This window comes from Kryptolebias marmoratus, linkage group LG16 (genome assembly GCF_001649575.2).
Source record: "Kryptolebias marmoratus isolate JLee-2015 linkage group LG16, ASM164957v2, whole genome shotgun sequence".
Taxonomy (NCBI): domain Eukaryota; kingdom Metazoa; phylum Chordata; class Actinopteri; order Cyprinodontiformes; family Rivulidae; genus Kryptolebias; species Kryptolebias marmoratus.
Window position 1 is genome coordinate 14,638,296 of NC_051445.1, and position 17,595 is coordinate 14,655,890.

Below are 17,595 nucleotides of genomic sequence, written 5' to 3' on the forward strand. Positions count from 1 at the left end.
TGTCCCTTGAGGACCAGGATTGGACATCTCTAATTTTGGTAATGCCAAAATTTACATCAGAGACCTGTCATATTAAAACTCACTGCCCTCACATTGATAAAAAAAAAAGAGTTCTTCTCCCCATTTGACTGATTCTGTCTCACACATTTTCTACTGCATTTGCAAAGGGGCCTGCAGCCTAGGACTGAACAAAAGCACTTAAAAAATATCAATTCAAGACAAGCAGCACGGGCAAATGGCAAGATCTAGAAAATAACCAGCAGCTTTGGATTTCTGAAACTCTGAATGCACCCTAATTCTGAGTTTATTAGTAAAAAATTGCAAAATATGTGCATTTGGTGGCCTTGCTTACATTCACTAAGATGGTCGAAAGAGGAGGCCATTTGTTTGGGTCCATATTTTTCACAACCATCTATGGTCATAGTTTTTGCATGGAAAGTTTTATGCTTACTACAAATGAACAATTCTAGTAAAATTACCTTTTTTCACTTTACTAATGGGTATGTTTTAAAATTTAACAGCACATTACTTTAATCTTGTGAAAAGACTTGTTATAATGGCTATAGTGACATTATAAATGCATATATAAACATTACTAACAAAGTTTTGAAAAGACAGTTCTGATGAATTTTTCCTAAATTAAATAGAACTTGTTCCAGCAGAAAAATCCAAATAGAAAACATTTGATTTCTTGTAAATCACATGGTTTGGGGGAAATCTGGCTCACTGCAGCGACCAATGAGGAGAGGGTTACAGATTGTGAAACTGAAGTAAACACTTTTCATGCTGTGAGCCAAACAGAGACACAAAACCTTTGGAAGTTAAACATGTCATTCTAATAACTGCACATTTCAGTCTGGGACAGTTTAATCTGGAAAAAAAACACACAGCATTTATATTTTAAAAAAGTATCAACATAGACACTGTCTCTGGAGACAAATCTCTGGAAGCACTTTTCACTTCAAATGATCTTGCACTATGTCAGTTTTTCTATTATTTAGTACCGGTAGAATGTGCAACATTGGACATCTCTCTGAGGACTGATATTTCTAACATATTTCTAAGTTTTCTCAGTGAAGGAAAACAAAAGGAGGGCATTGCCTGATCCAACTATTGAGAAACAAAGGGGTGGGGACTTATAAAACCTCAATTATTCCAGAGCCTGAGTCAGTGTGGGGGAGACAACAGAAGCTGCAAAAATGAAGCTCTGCATTGTTTCAGTACTTCTCCTGATCTCAGCTGTGGAGGGCTCAGACAGGTAAATGAAGAAATAATTCCCAAAATTCTATTATTACTGTAATGTACAAAACTGTTATTTAAATATTGTCACACATCATTTTGTTGCTATGTAATTGAAGAAATGCCCTGCACTGCAAATGTTTATCAGCATGCATAAAAATTAGTTAATGCACAATATGTCATTGAAGGTTACAGCAAAACCTAAGTATCTGTGATTTGTGCACAGATTCTTCATCTCAGCCCCCAAAGTGTTTCATCTGGGTGTGAAGGAGAAAGTGTTTGTCCAGATGGAAGATAGTTATCTCAATCAAGAGGTTACTCTCTACCTGCAGGATGGGAATAGTGGGACACTTATGTCTGCAGAGGAAACTACTCGCTTTACTCAAAAAGGGGAAATCAAAATAGTTGAACTGATGGTAATAAAACTTCCTTATGTAGAAAAAAATTCCACACAGGAACTAATGCGATTCACCAAAACTGCTCAATTGCCTCTTTACAGATAAACAGAGAGCTTTGGTTAAAAAAGATGAAAGAGAAATGGAATGAAAAGCCATACCTTGATCTAAAAGCAACTGTCTCCAATGCCCAAAACAAGCAAGTAACAAGGGTCCTGGTTTCAAATCACAGAGGATACATCTTCATACAGACTGATCAGCCAATGTACAACCCAACACAAAAAGGTAACAACAATGTCAACAACTTCATAATAGTGTAAAACAATGCCACATTTTTGATATTCATATATACATGTTTTTTGATGTCTTAGTGCAATTCAGGATTTTCACTCTTGACCACATGTTTAGGCCACAAGAGGAAATGGTCCAAATATCAATATTTGTGAGTAAAAAACTGTTTTATTTTTTAAATTCCTCTTAAAAATACAGAGGACTTAAGATCTTAAGAATGTCATGATTCGTGCCTGTTTTATGACAGAATGCTGCTGAAAACAGAATACTGCAGCTTTCAAGGACCGCAGTAGGAGGAATTTACAGAGACCATTTCCAAATTCCAAGTCTATCTAAGTATGTTAAAGTCGAATCAAAGTAAATTCTGACAAACATTAAATCAAAAGCAACAAAAGCAATGCGTGTTTTTGTTTGTTTTAAAGAATGGGTACATGGAAGATTACTGCACACTATGAAGAGGATGAACTAAATGCTGCAGTCCGAGAATTTAAAGTCCAAAAATTTGGTAAGTCAATCCTAAATTAAGCGGTTTTACTTTTTTTTGTTTTTTTTTAATTAAAAATAAAAAATACATATATTTTTTTCTGAAAGAACGTTTCTGTTACACATTCTAGTTTTACCAAGTTTTGATGTGAACATTGAAATGGAGCAGCGCTACATTTTACTAGATGATGAAAGGCTTAACTTCACCATCTCAGCAATGTGAGTGTTCATTCTTATAAAAAGTTATGAAGGGTTTTTTGTTGTTTGTTTGTTTGTTTGTTTGTTTCGCACACAGTCTATGCCTAAAGCCGTTTGCACAAAGTGGAAGTGACCCGTTTTGCGTACAGTAGTAGCCTGCTGTGCATCTGCAGCTGAAACAACTTTACTTCCAATAAATGTTTCCTTATATCTGAAGTTTTTAGCGGTTTATGAAATTGTGAGTAACTCTGAAAGAGGAAATACTGAGTTTACAATGTGGTGAGTAATGCCAGACAAATTATATGTGAGCTTGTCTCTGAATTGCACGTCTTAAGCACTTTTGTTGCATATTCAGGCTTTCTGTCTTAACTTTAAAAAGGGTTGTTTTTTTTCTAGGTACTCACATGGTGAAAAAGTCAGAGGGGCTTACCACTGCCAGTTTGGAGTTGTGAAAAAAGATGCAACCTATGGTCAAAAAACACCTGAATTTATCAGGGGGATGGAACTGACCGGCTCGGTGAAAAAACCCAATAACTATCCTCAGTTTGTTGTGTAGCCGTTTTATTCATAAGGATTGGATTTATAAGGAGCTTCAGAAAGGTATCTAAAAACCACCAATATATGTAATTTTTTGCAGGTCCAGAATGGAACAGCAGACTTTACGCTTCAGTTAGAAGATATTCATTCAAAACTCAAGGAACAGCTGAACCAAACCTTTTTTGACCTACTGAAAAGTGGATCACAACTCTATGTGGGAGTATTTGTCACCAATATTCAAAGTAAAACATACACACACACACACACTTAGTATTACTGTTTATATAATCATCCATCTGACTCCAAAAGCCTTATTACCATTTCATAACGTAGTAAAAAGGGATCATTTAAATAGAATGACTTAAATGTGCTGTAGCATTTATTCTCCAGTAAATTTTTAGTACTGCTTGTTGTAGAAACAATATGTTTTTTGGTTATGTCATATATTTTTATGGCACCTTTCCGATACGCTCAACTAAAGTTTAAAAATATGACTGCTTTCAAATATAAAAGGATAATTAGACTAGTGAACTTATCTTGATACAAAACAGAGTAAATCTCCTCAGTATACCACAGTACAACTAATTCACATCATTTCAAAAACCACATAAAGCACAATAAAAAAGGTCATGTATTGTAGAAATGTTGCTTCTGGATTTTACTACTGTTGATATTTGAAAATAGTGGATATATTGTACATCACTGCTTCCACTCAGTAATAACAATAATTATTCTTCTGCATGCATTTTTGACTTAGGTGGTGAAATACAGGAGGGAGAAGTGTTTCTTCCTATCATTTTCCAAAGATACAGCATAGACCTGTCCCGAATTCGCTCTCATTTTATTCCTGGATTTCCACTTTATGTGCCGGTATGGCAGAGATAAAGAAATGTCTAAATTGCTTGTTACCTGACCCTGAAAATCATTTCTAAAAGTCTTTTCTGTTATAGATGGTCATGCAACTCCCAGACAGAACCCCAGCAGCTGGTGTACCAATAAATATTACCGTTACTGCAGGCGCCACGCAGAAACATTGGCAAGCCATCACTGACCAGGACGGAGCAGTGTCTCCTGTCTTTGAACCTCCTAATGCACCTAAGATTACAGTTGAAGTTAGTACTCACAAATTCAGTTAAAGGCTTTAGCAAATTCACTCGGATTCACTTTTAGCTGTTTTCACTTCTGCTTCATGCAGGCGTCAGCAGATGGTATTCAAAAGAGAAAAATTGTACAACGTGCCTCATCGACAAGTAACAGCTATCTTTACATGACAATTACCAACAAGGTGTACTCTGTGAATGACTTTCTTCAACTAACATTTAACACCGTCAATGGCCCCCTGAACCAGCATATATACTACATGGTGAGAAACATAAGTGACTGAACAGGACACAGGTTTTAAAATAAAAGAAACATTTGATCAAGCCTGGTCATTTTTACTGTATGTGTTGCAGGTTTTAAGCCGTGGGATCATAATTAAAACTGGCTCACTTCGAATTGGTGCATCAGTTAAACACAACCTGAAAATAACAGCTGACATGGTTCCATCTTTCCGTCTGATTGCTTATTATCACGGCACAAATAATAAAATCATAGCTGACTCAGTGTGGGTCGATGTCAGAGATGAATGTGAGATAAAAGTCAAGGTGAGTAAATGGAACAGACGAGAGACAGTAAACATTTTACACTGCAAGTGATTCAATTTGTTAATTATTTGTAAGTGGGACTCTTTGGGATAAGTAGGACAGCAAATCGTAGTGACTAGAAGTTTGCAAACTAATGTAAAGACTGCAAACTGACTTTAACCTTAAAATGTCTGGATTAGACATTTTGGGTAGGTTTTATGTGGTTGAATGTAAAAATTATACTACTTAGATTGCCTACAACTCTTGTTATATGGTTTACATAAATACATGCATTGTTTTGATAAATTTAATAACTTAACAATAATATTTTAGAGAAAAAAAATATACATATATCTTTACTTTATTTCAGGTAGAACACAAAGGAGAGCCTAAGCCTGGACAAACATCTGTGCTAGAAGTGGATTTACATGGTCAGTCAGCTAAAGTGGCTTTGCTGGCTGTGGATAAAGCCTTCTATGCTCTCAAAGCTAATAATAAACTTACAGACAGACAGGTTATGTTTTGCAAACTCTCTTCGTGCTTCTTTTTTTATAACTGGTTTTAAATCTTCAATATGGAAATCCAAGCTTTTGCTTTCACTTTTCAGGTATTTTCTACCATGGAGTCATATGACCTTGGCTGTACATTCGGTGGAGAAGACAACTCTTCATTAGTATTTGTGGATGCTGGCCTTTCTTTTGTATCTCAGTCTGGACCACATCATAGAAAGGGTAAGACAAACAACGTTTTATGATTTAAAGCATTTTAAATAATATTTCCTGTGATACAAATTTGATTTACTAGTTAGTTTACTAGTTAGTTTCAAAACTTGCTCTTTTGTAGATCCTATAATTTAGATATAGCTTGACACCTCTTTTGATGTTTCAAAATTACCACTAAAACTGAGATGTTGATTCAGAACAAGATCAGCTGAGTTTTACAGAACTTCTTACAGGTTTCACTTCCTATCAGCTGGCCCCAAGGAGTCATAGTGAGTGTCATTTTGAATTGGTGTCTTAAAGAAAGTGGGATTTTGACAATATAAAGAGAACAAAAACAAAAATAGAATAAATGAGCAGTGTAAAATAACCCTGCCACTATTAAACAATATTTATGTTGGGTTTTTTTTACCTTGTTTAATCAGTAAATGCAACCATAAGAAACAGACAAAAAGATCCTCCTGGGGCATCACAAGGTATTACAAGGACAGGGTCATTTCTCCAGCGAGGTCTTAGTCAGCCTAAGGGTTTCCTCCCATGAAGACGTGCCTGAAAAACCTCCAAAGGAAGGCCCTCAAAAAGCATTCTCATCCGAACCACCTCAGCTGATTCTTTTTGATCTGGAGTAGTATCAGGTCCATTTTAAGCCTCTCCTGAGTGTCTGAGCTCCTCATCCTATTTCTTAAGCTGAGCACAGACACCCTACAAAATAAATTAATAATTAATAAAAAAGGTATTTTCCCTGTGGTTGAACTGTGATTTTTGATACAGCCTAAATCACAAGAGAACTAACACTCCTAAAACTGCCCTCAATTTCCAAAACAACCACATCAAATTAAACTGCTTTGCACCAAGTTTTGTCTCACGCGTCACCTGGCTTAGGCCCTGAATGAAACCTAATGTCACATATTAGCTGCTGTTTCACAAAAAATAATACTGCCCAGACTGCTGCAACATATTAGACTGCAAAATACCAGGCCAGTTAAAACTTGCAGACATGTATGTGTCTGTGTGCAAAAGGTCTGGTAATAGAATGGCATACATTAAATCCACCAGCTAATGGTGTTTGTTTTTTCTAACCAGGCCACTCGTGAATCAAGGTGGCCTGGAACCGAGAACACTTTTAGATCACCTTATGCTTGAACACGCTGTTTGTTATGGTCAACCGGAATGCTACTCACTGGGAGGCCATTCCTTCCAATCATACCGCCCCCCAAGCTTGCCAATAATTTATTTTTTTAATTACACTTCTTTTACAGATTTTAGGTGTAATTCAGAAACTGGACAACCAAAACGTTCAAGACGTTCCGTGGAACTTAAACAGGAAATGATAACTTTAGGTATAATTTCAAACATACTTCTACACTATGAGAAAACACAACAGTTATTGTTAAACAATTGCTAAAATGGTTTTCCTTTTTTTTGAATGTCAGTTTCAGAGTTAAAGTTAAAACCGGACATGCAAGACTGTTGCACTCATGCATTTTCTCCCCTCCCTATGAGACGAACCTGTCAGGAAAGAGCAACAAGGGTCCAACTGATAAAAGCAAATCAAACGTGCGCGGATGTTTTTCTAAAATGTTGCAAAGCGGCAGAGAAGCTGAGACAAAAACAGATGCAAGAGGATGTCCAGGGCGGACTTGGCAGAAGTGAGATGAAGCACTTTAAACATCTTTTTGAACAGAAGTTAATGAATCTGGCATGGCTACCACTGTTTAACTTTTCTTTTTTTATATCTTTAGCTGCAACCTCAGCTGATATTGAAAAGTTCTTCCAGGATTACTCTAAACAGTATATCCGGCGATATTTCCCCCCAAGCTTCGCATTTACAGAGTTTGATGTGAATGGCAAACAACTGTAAGAGATGCACAGTGAACTTTAGATGGGATGTTTTGGTTTGGTTTAATGGTTTGTTTGTTTCCTCAAGAAAATACAATGTTTCTTTACTCTCATCTAAACTATATTTTGTTAATTCTAATATTGTCAAAGTGAGCATTTCAGCTTTTTCTACAGGGCAGTATAGAATTCACTGGTTACCCAATGTATGTATTTGTTAAAAGCATTTTATATTTAAGTAACTTATTTTACATGATTAAAACCTCTTCTAGGTATCCCTTGGCCCTACCTGACTCCATAACAAAATGGGAAATTCAGGTGGTCACAATATCTCCTACTACTGGTAAGAACAGCTTCACAAATGTTTCTTAAATATTTGACGACAGCTTTTTATATCTCACTCTCACTCTTTCAGGTTTCTGTGTGGTGAAACCACATGAAGTCAAAGCATTTCAAGAAACATTTGTGTCTCTGAGGCTGCCTTACTCTGTGAAAAAATACGAGCAACTATCTGTGTCACCTGTTATCTACAATTATGGCAAAGAACCACTACAGGTAAAACTGACCTCACTCATGTTGGCACTTAGTCACTCTAGAGAAAGTAACTCATTTGTAGAAAGAGAAACCAATACTGAATTTGTAATAATTTTGGGGGGAAACCTGTGTTTCCACAGCTTGCGGTACATATGGAACAAACTGAAGGACTCTGCTCTCCTGCTTCAGCCACTAAAGCCTCCTACGTTACAATAGATGTTGAGCCACAGTCGTCTCACTTTGTTTCTTTCTCTGCTGTCCCCATGGTAACTGGACCTATACCCATTAAAATACGTCTTTATGACATTGAAAATAACCAGGGAATAGATGCAGTGGAGAAAAGTTTAAATGTGCAGGTCAGTGGCAAAAAATGTTACCCCAGAATTATATTTTGTATAAGCGAATGGGATTATATAAAAATAACAAAGAAAAAAATACATTTTCATTTGATTCTCTCTTAAATCTTGTTACAGACAGAAGGATTAGAAGAAAGAGTGGAAGAAACCACGGTAGTTAAATTAGATGGTGAGTGACTAATTTCTGTTTTATACTTTACCTTTGTCGTTTTTATATTTGAAGTACATTTTTGGTTATTTTAGGGCAGAGTTCAAAGATTCTGTACATTGATGGTACTCTGCCAGATGAAACAGTCCCTGAATCCAGCTCCAATGTATTCATTTCGATAGAAGGTGGGTGATGTCAGACGCAGACAAGACACTCACTTTGCAAATGACAAGTCTTACATCTTCAGTACTGTCATCTACAGGAGACGGGTTTGGCAGTTCACAAGCCAGGAATCTTCTTTCTCCAGAAAAGGTTGCCAGTTTGATTGCACTGCCCAAAGGATGTTTGGAACAGACAATGAAACGACTGGTACCTACTGCTTTAGCCCTCCGCTATCTCGACTTAACTGATCAATGGCTTGAACTGCTTCCTGGTGCCAGAGATGAGGCTCTTGCTAACATTGAACGTGGTATGTCCAATATCAGGATGTTACAAGCATCTTTCGTTTTTTTAAGAGTATGTCCATTATTTTTATTTCTTAATAAATTGCTTATTACTGCTTATTGCTTATAACTCTAGAGTTTATTGCTTAATAAACTCTAGTTGCACTTCATTAAAAACCTTTAAAATAAAAATGAAAGTTGGTAACCAAGTGATTAATATATATGACTTAGAAATAGTCCCAATGAAAATGAAAAAGACCCTTACTTAGGAAGCATCAAAAGTGTATTTGAACACAATATTGCCTCAGATCTATTGCTATACGTCTTGTTGATTTCAAGCCAGTCAGAATCTTTATAATCAAGCTTTAAAAGTACTGAATCAAAAATCACTGCAGTGTCATCAGTGTAACACACCACTTTTTTTCAGGTTACATGAGAATTTTTGAAATGAAGAGAAAAAACTATGGTGTTTATGGAACATTCTCATCAGTGCCATCTAGCACTTGGTAATTTTTTTTCATCATTTCTTATCTGCTTTTTGTTTTCATGAATAATAGTCACTAAGGATATCTCATATAATCAACAATTTCTTTTATTTAAGTGTGTACATCAGCCTTTATAAACACTTATTTTTTTCTCTTTTTCTCAGGGTAACTGCCTATGTTTTGAAAGTTTTATCATTGATATCAGAACGTCAAACAGTAGCTGCTGAACTGCAGGGTCGGAGTATAAAAGCTGTACCAACAGAGGAGATTATCCAGTCAGTCACTTATTTGCATAATAAACAACAGAAAGATGGGTCATTCAAGGACCAAAATCCTGTGTTACACAGAGATCTTTGGGTAAACGCTTTATTGTTAGTATAGGGTTATGTGTGAAAACATTTTTAAAATCACAACAAACTTCTATAATTTAACTGCTCTGTCTCTGTTTACTGTAGAAAGAACAAGAGACCTGGTTGACTGCTTTCATTACGCTTGCGTTGAACCGCTCCATTCAATTCCTGCCATCTACGGAACAAACTAAAGTGGTGAGAATAACTGAAATTTACTGCCTGGGTGACTAACCATGTGTCAATAACAAAGTATTCCAACAACAATTAGGTGGGTTTGATGCCTAAAAACATCCAGTAATGTCAAGAAATCCACCTATAAGAGTGGGATTCTGTTTTGTGCATTCAGTCTCAAAAATTACTGCTAATGACTTATGTTCATGGTCTACTTCCATCTGGTCAAAGATATACCTATTCCAATATTTGATTTAGGACATGCTAATCTTAGTTTTGAGCATCAATACAGATTTCCAATTCTAGTTCAGCTCTGACTTGACATTGCAAAACTTTGGCTGACTTTGATTTAGCTCTAAAATCAATAACTGACATTACTAACATTAATGTTATTTTGTTAATATTGCTCATATCTGGTCAAACTGAAAATGTGATTGTCTGTTCATAATGAACAGCAGCACATCATTATGATGTACAAATGTACAGCTTAGCTAGGGGAAACTCACTGATGGGGAAAAACCTGTATTTTGTAATGTTCAATCAGCTGGTTCAAGCAGGTGGTGAAACACAGTTCAAGCAGGTGAAGCTGATTGAACAGTGACATGTGGTGTACTCATCAACCTCAGCAGTATTACATTATTCTTTTTATTATGAATTAGCAAATGTTAGATTACTAGCATTCTGAAGTAAAAGATAAAACATAATACTGGCCTGATGATTTGCATTATGACAATGTTGCATTAACATTATCTTATTTTTTAAATCAAGTTTTCTTAGTACAATTAATGCAAGGAAAATTAGGAGCAAAAAGTTAAACATCTGCTTTTCATGTTATGCTTTCACAGAAAGCTCGCATATTAAGAGCAACAACGTATCTCCAGTCCCAACTTACACAGCAGAGCCATACCTATGTCATGGCCTTAACAGCCTATTGTCTCTCAGTCTGTCTGCCACAAGAAGCAGATCGATTATCTGCATGGAAAAACCTTCAGTCAAGAGCAATAAAAGGTATGTCTTAAACGTCTTACACTAATCCAAACAAATAGCACCTTGTCAAAAAATTAGCACATTGATGGAAAAGTCAGTGTAAAATTCTGATTTTCAACCCTGTCAAATACTGATTCAAACACAATCATTCAAAGTCCACAGCTACTGCTCCGACAAAGATGTATAGCTAAGTCGTTCATACTTTTACACTGACCAACTCTAACAGCTGCTATATTCATTGTAGTAAAAATGTTGTGTAATTGGTGTTTTAGCTATTTTTTTGTTCTTTTTGAATTATCAGATGAGAATCAGTGCTACTTGTGGACTGAAGATCCCAATCCAGAAAATGAAAATGATGTGGACGCCATCACGATAGAGACAACAGCCTATGCCCTTCTAACTGCTGTGGAAGTTGCAGACTATGAATGGGCAGACCAAATAGCTTGTTGGTTAGCGAGCAAAGAAAACTATTTTGGAGGCTACAGATCAACACAAGTGATTATACGGAGTTCATTAAAACTTTGTTTGATTGGTAGCTCCTAATTATCATGCAATCTAATGATGTATATTGGCTATTATTTATACCGGCACATTATTTATCAGAGACAAATTTTAAACATGTTTATTTTATTCAGTTTTTTGTTTGTTTGATTTTACTCTGCAAAGGATACCGTCATGGCACTTGAAGCCCTGTCAGAGTATGAACTAAAAAGGCCCAGACCAGATGGAAAAATAAAAGCAGAGCTTACTGTTCCAGGAAAGACTGAAATTGTAACACTTGCACTACAAAACAGAAAAGAAAAAGTGGAAGCAGACCTGAAGGTATCACAAATGTTTCGTGCAGTACACTTACAAAAAATATTTTCATAATAAATCTTATAGTACTTTCTGTAATTGCTGTCACAGAAACTTGCAGGGAACAACATCACCGTGCAGCTGACAGGAAAAGGGGACTTTAAATTGAAAGTAAGTTTGCGTCATTATCTTCTGCATTTCATAAATGACATCTATAACTGAGGGTAAATCTCTCCCTCTTTGACAGACAATAAAAGCCTTCTATCTGCTGGACCCTGAGGATGATTGTACCCAACTTTCTATCAGTGTCACCGTGGAGGGGAAAGTGAAGTACAGGGGTGAGCTTTAGTAACAACAAACCAAAACCACCAGTAAAAGCAAACACTTACAGTCATCTCTACTTTTCCAGTTGAGATCGTGGAAAATTATGACTATTACAATTACTATGATGACACGGAGGAGAAGAAGGGACAAGAGGCACCATCTGTGACTGAGCATTCTGATACTCTCACAAGCGGGAAACGTCTTGAGAACAACATAAACACAGACAACACTGTTACCTACACAGTCTGTGTCAGGTTAGTTAGGATTAAGTGCTCCTTTTAAATATTCACAGCATTGAGCTTTAAAAAAAATATAACTGTTGCTGAACTAAGTAGTTCTCAACTTTTTTTCTTCATAGTCTGAACCCAAACACCAATCTTTCAGGAATGGCTATTGCTGACATCACACTGCTCAGTGGATTTGAAGCTAAAACTGAAGACCTTGACAGGGTTCGCAGTTTTCTTTTTTCTTTCTATCATTGCCATCACCATCATCTTCATCATCAGTCTCAGTCTTTCAAGTTCATGGAGTTAAATTCCATCTGTAGTTTGAATGGACAGAAAACTATTCTTATCAAGTAAACGACGCAAAAAATAAATATGTTAGATAATGTTTCGTTGATGAATAAATGAAAGACCACACGCATGTAATTGTCACCTCAATAATTAAAACCACCAATATAAATAATGATTGATAAATTGTACTTTTTAATTGCTATTTCGAGAGTTAAAGCAAAGAAATTTTGTTTTAGTGCACCGTTTCTTTTTACACTTGTCTTTGAATGGCAATCTGTCCATCTATCTATCTACTTACTTAACAATACATTTTAACTCCATAAATAACAATTTAACTATTTTTGTGCATTTATCTTTCTCCTAATACTAATAGACGATTTGTGAGAAAGCATTTTGTAAGTCACATTTACAGGTTTTACAAACTTGCTTGTTCTCCAGAGAGATGCAGTAGAGTCATGAGAACTCATTTTTTTAAGCTTGGGAACACTTAGACTTTTACATATGAAGAAAAATAAATAGAATATAAATCTGATAACAAATATGTCCAGATCCCCCACCTATTATTTTAATGTTCCATTAGACAGACACAACAGAAATCACAGGAGAACATCAAATGAATCATTTCTTCTCTCCTTTTCAGCTAAAACAGCCACCTGAACAATACATTACCCATTATGAGTTATCCTTTGGGAGAGTGCTGATCTACTTCAATGAGGTAATGCTGAATTTAAGTTAAACTAAAAAATTGTACATATCCCAATACTAAAACTTATTTGATCTCTTTCCAGCTCTTTGAGCAACAGGAATGTTTTAGCTTTGATGTTGTACAAAGTGTGCCAATTGGCCTTCTACAGCCTGCTCCGGCTGTGTTCTATGATTATTATGAACCAAGTACGTTATTCTTCATACTTTTGAGATATTTCTCTGCATGGCATATTTGTTTCATTTCAGAAGAATTTATGGACTATTTGTGCTTTCTTTCCAGGAAGAAAGTGCACTGTGTTCTACTCTGCCCCAAAACGAAGCAAGATGATCTCCACACTGTGTTCTGAGGATGTCTGCCAATGTGCAGAAAGTAGGCCATACTTGAAGACTTTACACACTAGTTCAAGCATTAGAAAGTTTGTGTTTTGTATTTCAAAATACCTTTAAAGACCCTTGCCCAATGTGTAACACATAAACAGCAATAAAATTGGTCATCATTGTTTCAATTTCACATATTGTTTCAATTTAAGGCAATGAAATGCAATGATGGAGCCACCTGAAGGGGAGTGCTTGGGAGAAATGGACTCCCTGATCTAAACCTGAATGCTGTTTTGTTATTGGACCTCTGTGCTAAGCATGAGCTGTCCATAATGACACCATGTTAAATGAATGAATGAATGAATGAATGAATGAAGGAATGAAGGAAGAAAGGAAGGAAGGACAGACAGATAGACAGGTGGATGGACAGTTAGATGGACTAATGGTTGAACTGATGGACAGACAGATGTAGAAACAGATAGATGAAGGGACTGATGGATGGACAGATAGACGGATGGATAAATGGATCCTACTGCATAAATAGTCATGTCTGCTGTCTGACAATTATGTAATTATAATGTAAAGATTTGGTCCATAAACATATGATACCCTGAAACTACTCCTAGCATAAAATCAGATACATGGTAATTACTGTGCTGCATATTTGACAGAACAATCCCTGAGTGGTTTAAAAACCTAAAGATCTCCACTTCATTGGTTTTGTTGCAAATTTGTCTCAACAGTTTCCTTCGTTTAAAGACAGCTGAAATGCACTGAAAAGAGTACTCCTACAATTGAAGTTGTATTAATTATGATCTGTACTAACTTCTGGCTAAACACGTTTGTTCAATTTAGGTTTGTGTAAATAACCTTAACTGTAATTTGTTCTTCCTTTTAGGGCCCTGTCAAAAAATGCAGAATACATTTAAATCGCAAAAAGGTGAAAGAGTCACAAAGACGATGCGTACAGAACATGCCTGCTTTGACCCTAAAGTGGACTACGGTCAGTACCATACACAAGACATTATACTGTCAGAATGAAGTAATAACTTGACTTAAAGGATTCTTTTTTTACAGTTTATGCTAATAACAAGATCAAATGCAACTTTCTTATTCAGAGTTGATTCTTTTTGTATTCCAGCATACATTGCTGAAGTTCAGAGTGTTTCTGTTAAGAGCAACTTTGAGCTGTACAAAGCCAACATAACTGAGGTCCTCAAATTTTGTAAGTAAAGTGACCACAAGCCTCAGTGAAGGCTACGAACGAGATGATAAAGTGCTTGTACATTTTGTGAGAACTTCTAATATAATGGTGATTGTTTGTGTACAAGATGGAGATCATCAGGTGAATACCAATTCTGTTCGAGTGTTTGCCCGGAGGCTTCAGTGCAAAGGGGAGTTAGAATTAGAAAAAACGTATCTCATTATGGGCAAAGATGGCTCCACTAAAGATTCAGATGGAGAGTAAGTATAATGAGGTATATCAATGTAATGACAAATGCAAACTGACTGAATCACACTGTCCACTCTGTCTTTATAGGATGCAGTATCTGCTGGAATCAAACACCTGGGTTGAAAAAAGGCCACTGAAAGATGACTGCAAGAAATCTGCTCATAGACAGGGTTGTATTGAGTTTAATGCTTTCATAGAAGAGTTCAAGACTGATGGCTGCAGGCAGTGAAACGGACTCCAAATCTGTTAACTTTCACTGCAATTCAGATACAGCTGACTGCCATTACAGTAGATGCAGTCAGATTATATGGCAAGGGCACTTTCTTAAATATCTGCAATGTGTTATCTTTCTAATATGGTGTCTAAAAATGTATGACTAATGTAAAATATCACAATCATCTATCCAGTTTATGCACTAATAAACATACAGTAAGTGTGTGACAGATTCATCCCATCTCTACAGGTTTGTTATTTAAAGTCGCAACACCATTTCAAAATGACCTTTCATTTCCTTATGTCTAGTTCAGCTACAAGTTATAAATGAACTAAAATAAATATGATCTAATTCTGTTGAGCAAATGCCTTTGTATGTTTATCATTGATTGTACACGATGGGATACTTGCTCAAACTTAAACTCAACATAGTAACAGAAAAATAGAGTCTACTCAGAAAGGTACATTTGAGCTTTCACGTCTCTCCCATAAGCAAGATTCAGTTTGGTTTTGATTTAGCTTTCCTGTCAAATGTATTTATTTTTTTAATGTTTTCTTTGACTTTTACGGGCAGCAAAGGCACTGAGAGGGGTCTCTGTTCTCAACACAACCCCAGTCAAAGTAATCCTCCCCCCTTCCTGCCTAACATCTGCAAGCTGGGGAGAAGGAAGAGGGAGGGTGTGGTTTTGGTTTCATGAAGCTTATTGACTTGCTCTTATTGGAAGGCAGGGTTTGGATCAGTTATACTCCTCATAAGGATGAAAATGCTCTTTAAGAGAGTGTTAATATGTCTCTTCTGAAATCTGGTCAGATATTAGGAGATGTGATGCAGAAGGTACTCAGTGCAGTTACGTGCTTCAAAACTAGGGTTGGGGGTAGGAGTGAGGAGCTTGTCGTTGAGGAGGCAAGGAACAAGTAAAGGCTTATGTGCTTATATTATTCTAATCTCCGAGTTCAGGTCCAATGTAAGCAACATGGGGGGACTGACCATCACTTCAATCACAGCTAGTTAAATGCCTGCCCTGTTTCAGTTTCACCATTAGACATTTCATTTAAGTCAAATTAATAAAGGTTAAATAAACATGCAGATGTCTCAAATAATTTGGTGTACTGTCAGCAGCCAACAGCAGGTATGTGATGAGGAGCTTTTTAGTGAAACCTCTACAAAGTAATCAATGTCTAGTCATAAGTGAGAGGAGAACACTTGTATTCTTTGATTAGAAACATAATAAATAAAAATCCATCAAGGTAGAAGAGATGTCAAAAAGTTTGTCAGAAACAATCATTTACATATAACAGCTACTCCTTCAGTTCAATTTGATGGATATGCTGTTGCTTTAGTGTTGCTACATCTGTGGAACTTCAAAAAACACATTAAATAAGAGGCTGACCTACCCCAAAATAATAAATGTGTTCAAACTGGATCTGAGAGCTTCTTGGAGAAACGTGTTTGTATGATCAGGTGTATTTTCTCAGGTGTGCTGAGCAGAAGTTTTTAGGTGTAACAGTCATGTCTTCAGCTACTTCAGCTCCAAAGGCCAGGACAGGGCCAGTGGAGTGAGGGTGGTCTATAGTGCTGAAAGGACTAAATGTGAAGCTACGACAGCTACCAGAAGCTTCTGCCAGATAGAGAGGGACCACCCACTCTGGAGTACGCTCATTTTTGTATTTCTTTGATGGTTTTGATCAGCGTTTTTCACAGAAAAATTCCAAGGATGTCACAAAAACAAAGGCTCAAATGTAAAATAGGATGTTAAGATAAACATATTACATTAAGTGCTTTATTTTAAAGCTGAGTTTGGAGGATAAATATTGTGGAATACAGAGACGGTTTTAAACTCATGTATTTCCAAGTACAAGTGAAACACTAGTGGATAATAGTTCTGCAGGTGTTTAAACAAACCTACAGTTAATTCTCTTCCTGATTATTAGATTTATTTTCTCTTTCACAACAAGGGCAACACATATTTTAAAGATATAAATAAAAAATATGTTATTTTGATAGGCATTTGTGTACATTTCTCTTCACAACTCGAACAGAAATGCACCAATGACTGTCTAAAGGCTAGTTAGAGGTTATTTTGCTCAAACTGTGCGTCACTGCATTTAAACGGACTATCTTTGACAATTTATTTTTACATTTTTGGACCACATCTAATTCAACCTTTTTAACTGATGCATTTGGTCACAAATTTAGAAGATTGTATTTTGTCAAGACGTCCTGCTCTACTATAACAATCTAGCAGCTTCGGCAAGATTTCATGTATTGTTAAAAATACAACACTAAAATGCACTAAATACACTAAAAATGGACAAAAAATAGATATGTAGATATCTACATGTTTTAGATTTCTACATATAAGATGGTTTTGTGATTGTAGAGTCAGAAATTATGATTTTTTTAAAAAAAATTTCAAACAATAGAAATGAACAGAAGTTTTGGTAACCAGATGTAAAATCCACCAAAAATGAGAG

General features: G+C 36.1%; 1 protein-coding gene across 1 annotated transcript; it reads left to right on the forward strand.

Annotated features, from left to right (window-relative positions):
• The first annotated feature begins 1,104 nt into the window (after positions 1–1,104).
• On the forward strand, positions 1,105–15,486 carry LOC108242012 (complement C4-like). The gene is made up of 41 exons (XM_017426565.3): positions 1,105–1,258; positions 1,466–1,655; positions 1,739–1,919; positions 2,006–2,076; positions 2,173–2,261; positions 2,348–2,430; positions 2,540–2,627; positions 3,003–3,123; positions 3,244–3,385; positions 3,901–4,013; positions 4,094–4,255; positions 4,339–4,506; positions 4,598–4,789; positions 5,139–5,282; positions 5,376–5,499; positions 6,747–6,827; positions 6,921–7,136; positions 7,230–7,344; positions 7,596–7,666; positions 7,739–7,878; positions 7,998–8,213; positions 8,331–8,382; positions 8,457–8,546; positions 8,624–8,830; positions 9,232–9,310; positions 9,454–9,646; positions 9,745–9,834; positions 10,656–10,818; positions 11,099–11,292; positions 11,464–11,619; positions 11,704–11,763; positions 11,840–11,930; positions 12,002–12,170; positions 12,275–12,365; positions 13,072–13,146; positions 13,220–13,322; positions 13,417–13,506; positions 14,353–14,457; positions 14,596–14,679; positions 14,786–14,918; positions 14,995–15,486. The coding sequence occupies exons 1-41, from the start codon at positions 1,200–1,202 to the stop codon at positions 15,134–15,136; spliced, it is 5,133 nt and encodes a 1,710-aa protein (XP_017282054.1). The 5' UTR covers positions 1,105–1,199; the 3' UTR covers positions 15,137–15,486.
• The last annotated feature ends 2,109 nt before the right edge of the window (positions 15,487–17,595 follow it).